Source organism: Gekko japonicus, unplaced genomic scaffold (genome assembly GCF_001447785.1).
Source record: "Gekko japonicus isolate JY-2015 unplaced genomic scaffold, Gekko_japonicus_V1.1 scaffold52, whole genome shotgun sequence".
In the NCBI taxonomy this organism is placed as follows: Eukaryota; Metazoa; Chordata; class Lepidosauria; order Squamata; family Gekkonidae; genus Gekko; species Gekko japonicus.
Window position 1 is genome coordinate 2,242,474 of NW_015168653.1, and position 6,352 is coordinate 2,248,825.

A 6,352-nucleotide genomic window follows, 5' to 3' on the forward strand; every position below is an offset into this window, starting at 1 on the left:
CTTCTGACACACTTCCAGTGATGTCAGGGGGTGTGGCATATGCAAATAAGTTATGCTAATGAGTTATGCTAATGAACTCCTGCACCTCTTTTTCTACGAAATGACCCCTGGGAACAGGCATCCCCAATACAGGGTTAGCAGTGTTATCCAGGGCTCCCGGGCACTTGCGCTCCAGAGGACTGCGACTCGGACTCAGATGCAGCCCACCGACCATCAGATAGTCATCCCTGCACTAATACTTTCCCTTCTCAGGTGTGGCTGACACACACCTTTTCCCTTGTGGAACTACAAATGAGTCCCGGAGCCCTCCTCTACTGGCACAATCCCCTTCCATCACTATGGCTCTCATCTCAGTAGAATCGAGTTCTTTGCAACCTGTATGCAAAATGCAACCTGCCAGCCACCCACCAGGAACTCCTCACCTCTTGGTCTTGCTGCCTGACTGCTGGGCTGCCTTCTGCTTGGTGAGTCACAAGCTGTGTTGGCCATATGATCCTTTGAAATGCAATCTGTTTGACTTAAACTTCGTTCTGAGCAATGTAGCTGAGTTTCTATGACTGAAATGCTCATGACTCAAGGACCCTTCTGGCAATTAAAAAAAACCCCAAAACACATTTGCAACGTTTCTCCTGGCTCCTACTCCGTTCCCAATTATACACTTGTATTTTCTTTCTTAACGGGAGCAAAGAACTAATTCAGTCTTAATCTGACGGTGTCCTTTTAATTTTGCTCTTAGCTATATATATATTTTTAAAATTTTGTCTTTTGACTACAGATGTGATGCAGAATGCAAAGGTATACTAAATACAGGATTATGTTTTAGATGGACGTACTTGTCTGTGTATTTTTACACTAAAAAAAGAGGATACGGTGATTTATAGACAATGCTGGCTCTGTTCTGCCAACAATCATGCTATGCTATATACGAAAAATTATTACGCAGCCTTCCAGGGCTGCTCCAATGAATACACAGTAATTTAATTTATTTGTGGATGATCTGGAAGTGCTCATTTCTGAAGAATTTAAGTGCTCTAACAAGGGGCTTTTTTGTTTCTCCAACAGTTACAGACACCATGCACGATTATGAGCGGTAAAAACCCATTTGCATTGCGATGCAAATGCCAAATGTATGGGTTTTAGAGACCCAAGTGTTTTTTTTCTTAACAGTCCTTGTCACCCCCACTCAAAGGAAGGCCCTGGAAACAGCGTACAAGAGCTGAGGGTAACGCCACCTCGTTTAAGATGAGCTGTACTTGTTACTGGAGCGGAAATTGTCATATCCGTGATCATTAGCTCTGAACTTCAGGCAGGACTGTTTCTCTTCCAAGGACAGCATATCTTTGGACTGACACCAACAACACAGGCACAACTGTGGAAATAGAAGAGAATCCCCATTAGAAGGCTCTCGGTCTGGCACAACACTCCAGAAATGCAGGACTGCTGCTGTCTATTTCTGGCATAAAGTTCAGAACCATTTTTCATTCAGTCCCACAGCAAAGTCCATTATCTGTCTCTCTGTCCAAGAGCCACCAATGCCTCTTCCCCCATATGCTGATAAAAGAATCCACACAACGGGGTTAGGGCATAGATTTCCACAAACACGTTGGAAACTCCCAGTTTGCAAAAAAAATGTACAAAGCTGAAAAGTAATTGGGAGCAGGGACCGCAAAACTCCCAAATCACTGAAACGTGCAGATTTTGAAAATAATAATAATAATAATGGAACTTTGGTGGCATTTGAGGTTTTCAGAGCAACCCAAAACAGTACCCTAAACCAGGACTGCAAATAGGAGGAAGTAAGTTTGGAAGAAACCAGGAGTGGGGAGAGGACTGGGGAGGAAGAGATTCTGTGGGGGCTGCAAAAGAGGGGGGAGAGAAGAGCCAGCAAGAGAGTTTTGGAAGAAAAAGAGGAAGAGGACAAAAAGAAAGACCTCCTGGTGGCAGTGGGGGGGGGGCAGAGTGGAGCCACATCACAGGAGGGGCAGAGAACGGGGAAGCAGAAACAAAGCAAGAGGGGTGGAGCAGGGTCAGCGGAGAAGAGGAATGGGATTTCCCTTTGCTGTGAGTCCTCATGGGTCACACTCTCTTGAGCTTTTGAATACTAAAGTGGCTGCCCATAGTTACGGCCACAAAACCAGGCCTTCTCAGAAGGTAGAATTCTCCAAGTCGACAGGCAAATATGAATACAAAGCTACGACGAGACTCAGACTGTAGAGAGCTGCAGTTGAAGGGGGGGGGAAGAGGATACATTTCTAAACACCTTTTAGGGCTCAGCTTGTTTTATAGCGAGGACTACTAAAGAGCCAGGGTCAAGTGTGGGGATGATTCACACTCCTTGACTCCTGTTTGGAGGAGATGATTTTTGCTGTATGGGCTCCAGATCGGTTCACACATCCCTCCTCCTAGTCAGCGAGCTGAAACGTTTTGCCTGGTTGAGTTGTGCCCAGGGGTCAAAAGGACAACCTCTGAGTGCCACAAGCCCACTGCTTGCCTTAATGCCTTACCCCACAGACCCAGAGGTACCTCCAGAGCAACAGTGTTCTGCACAGGCGGCAATGGAATACTGTGCAAGGAAGGCGCACAATCCAAAACAGCAGTTACTGTTCATAATCAACTTGCTGGATTTTTTTTTCTTGAAAGTTTATGCCTCATTATAAATCTACATAACTTTCAAGGGACCAGTCTGGAGAGAAGCATTTTCTGTCCCTCTTATCTATTGTTGTTCTGCCCTTCTACCTTCCTTCCTTCCTTCCTTCCTTCCTTCCTTCCTTCCTTCCTTCCTTCCTTCCTTCCCCACAGAACTGTACGCCTATTTATATAGACACTCCCACTTTCATCTACCTCACAGGGTAGGGGAAGGGAAAGGAGATTGTAAGCTGCTCTGAGACTCCTTTGGGTAGTGAAGGGTGGCGTATAAATCCAATCTCCTCCTCCTCCTCCTCCTCCTCCTCCTCCTCCTCCTCTTCTTCCTTTTAACATAACCTGGCTGCTTCATGACCTTAGGACCTGCAAACATCTAGAGATCCACCGACACCCCCCCCAATCTTTTATTTTATGACTCTTTATCAAAGACACTGGAGTTCAGGCAGATGCGACTGTGTAAATTCAGCATTTATGAAGAGGAAAAAGCAAAACAATTAAAACTCAGGCTCACCATTTGAGAGGGGAAAAGCTAGTAGACGTAGAAGATTAATGGGACTGCGTGGGACAGAATCTTAGTGCATTATGATTGTGGCTGGGAAGCGCCAGCCGCACAGCCCAATGCCTCAGGGAGGAAAAAGACTGTTATGCACACAGCAGGATGCAGCTGGGGCCAGGGAGGGCACTACACTTTCCATCCCCCAGGGCCGCTTGCCTTGCCTCTTTCCACGCGCACATGGGTGTCAACACACATGCACGCCTGAGGGAGGAAGTGAGGTGTGTGTGCGAGAGCTGGACATGAGCCAAGTGGCCGAGTCAGGAGTGGGGAGAAGTTCAATGGGAGGAAAGACAGGAGTGGCCTAACACTTCCTTGCCTGCCTGAAGCCTCTCTGGGGGTTGTGCTCATTCAGGAGAGGGTAAAGACGAGTGAGCAGTTTTCCCCGCAAACACGTGCAGAGACAGAGAGGCTGCTCCGTCCCCTTCTGGCCTCCATTCAGATGAGGGCAAGGGAACCGCAGTGGCCATGCGGGGAGGCGAGAAAGAAAATATGAGAGCACACACCGTGTGTGCACCGGAAGTATAGCTACTCTCCCCTGCCCTTCGCCTTTCTCAGCTCAGCCCAGAGGAACAATCCTACATGCCTCTCCACAGTCAGTGAGCTGGCCCAGTTTTGTCCCAGCCAATCAGTTTGCCCACGTGAGGCAGTCAAAGGGCCCTTTTCTACTCCCTCCCCAGTGAGATCCTGGATCACCACAGATTTATCCCTGGACCCAAAGTAAGAACAACAGAAGCCCTTGCTTGGGAGCCTTTGGCTTTAAGGAAGCCGGATAAATTGACAGCCAGCGAGAAAATAAAATTATAGTATCGTAGAGTTGGAAGGGACCTCAGGGCCATCTCGTCCAACCCCCTGCACGATGCAGGAAATTAACAAATACCTCCCCCTCCACACCCCCAGTGACCCCTGCTCTATGCCCAGAAGAGGAGGGGAACCCCTCCAGGATCCCCGGCCAAACTGGCCTGGAGAACAATCGCTTCCTGACCCCAAAGTGGCGATCAGCATTTCCCTGGGCGTGTAAGAAAGGGCCACGAGAACTAAGCACTGATGCAACCCTTCCTGCCCTCCCTTCTCATGATCTTCCCTCCCTTCTCATGATCTGAAAAAGAACCCTGCATACACCCCATACGTAAAGGGCTCTTGTAATCAACAGAGCGGAATAACTACACAAGGGGAATTTCAAGGACTGGGGGACCAAGGAACCCAAGGGGACTGCAAAAGGAACAGTTCAGCCAAATAACTGCCTACAGTTCACCAGTGAATTGTGACGTACCACGAGAGTTAAGCTACATCTAGCAAAAAAATTTTGCTACGTTATGTGAAATTCTGTGATATGTTCAATTAATTTTTTTTTGTTATGGGAAATTCTGTGATATGTTCAATTAATTTTTCTTTTTTTACATAATGCAGCTGCTGGGACTGCAGTTTTGCTGGGACACGTTTTCTTACAGATGCTCTATAAGACTGTGTTCTTCATCTTCTCTGTGTGTATTTGTGTGTGTGTCATTGATCACAATGTACATTTGTTGTTCAGTCGCACAGTCTAGTCCGACTCTTCGCGACCCCATGGACCAGCTCCCGCCAGGCCCTCCTGTCTTCTGTCGTCCTCTGAAGTTGGCTCAATTTCATGTTCGTTGCATCTATGACACTGTCTAACCATCTCATCCTTTGCCGTCCCCATCTTCTTTGACCTTCAATCTTTCCCAGCATCAGGGTCTTCTCCAGTGAGTGCTCCCTTCTCATTTGGTGGCCAAAGTATTTGAGCTTCAACTTCAGGATCTGGCCTTCCAGGGAACAGTCAAGGTTGATTTCTTTTAGGATTGACTGATTTGATCTTCTTGCAGTCCAAGGGACTCTCAAGAGTCTTCTCCAGCACCATAGTTCAAAAGCCTGAAACTGGTTAACACTTCTAGTACAGGCAGTTCATTGTGGGAATCATGAACGTTGTTGCTTCGACTCGGGGCTAATGAACACATGACGAAGGTATTCCATGACTAGAACTTTAGCCGCATAATCTAACCTTTAAAAACAGCAGTGACAGGATTTGATTTGGATCAGGGCTGCAGCACTGGAGAAATGGAGTTCAACTCTTCCCCCAATACCATTTCTGTGATCAGAAACAGGCTCCTGACTGCTGCATGCTAAAGTGTGGGGAGGGGGAGACAGTTACTTATGTTGTGACTGTCTTTTTCCTCCCCTTAAAAGGTAAAAGGTAAAGGTTTCCCCTGCTTGAAAGGTAGTAGAATGTATTTATTTATTCGACTTTCGACTTATTCGAATGGGATGGTGGTCATCTCCATTTTCAAGCCGAAGAGCAAGCACTGTCCGAAGACGTTTCCATGGTCATGTGGCCAGCATGACTAAACGCCGAGGCACATGGAATGCTGTTACCTTCCCACCAAAGCAGTACCTATTTATCTACCTGCAGTTTCTTGCTTTCGAACTGCTAGGTTGGCAGGGGTTGGGGCCAGAGACGGGAGCTCACTCCATCACGCGGCACTCGGGTCTCAAACTGCTGAACTACTGACCTTCCAGTCTGCAGCTCAGCATCTTAACCTCTGAGCCACCACAGCCCCTTCTTCCTCCCCTTACTGAGGCTTAAAAGCAGGTTGGAGGGGACCATTTTTAACTGGCACGGTAGCAGGGACACCATTGCTTCATCCAGAGCACGGTCCCTTATGGCTGCTAAATAGGTCAAAATCACACATCTGGAGTTCCTGTCATGGAACTCCAGCATCCTGTGCCATCTGGCCCTCCAATGAACCATAGCATTTTCAATCCTCATGTCAAATGCTGTATTTTAGCATGGAAATCATAAACCCTCGTGGATTCCACCCAGTGGTACACGACTTAATTTATTTTCCATGTTTAATCATGTTATTTCTACATTGTGGACAATGTGCTGTGAACTACAAAGTATTAATTGAAACCCGCCAAGCTGTCTTTTGGACTATGAAATGAGCAATTACTCATCTTGAGATGAGCTTTAATGTTCAGTATGGTTGTGAAGTGTATTTACTAAGCAGGAGTCAATATCACTCACAGACAGCCACTTTAGCCCAGAAGGTGAATTTCGCCAGCAGAGTTGGGGTTTTCTCATTGTTGTCTACTTGTAGGGTTTCACCTTCAATAATTAACTGTGGGTCCTAGTTGCAT

General features: G+C 46.9%; 1 protein-coding gene across 1 annotated transcript in view; it reads right to left on the reverse strand.

Moving 5' to 3' along the window:
* Positions 1–822: 822 nt before the first annotated feature.
* Positions 823–6,352, reverse strand: part of EDNRB (endothelin receptor type B) — a 34,071-nt gene continuing 28,541 nt past the window's right edge. The window contains exon 7 of the mRNA XM_015415104.1: positions 823–1,369. Coding sequence (XP_015270590.1) covers positions 1,238–1,369 — 132 coding nt within the window. The 3' untranslated portion in view covers positions 823–1,237. The remainder of the gene's footprint in view (positions 1,370–6,352) is intronic.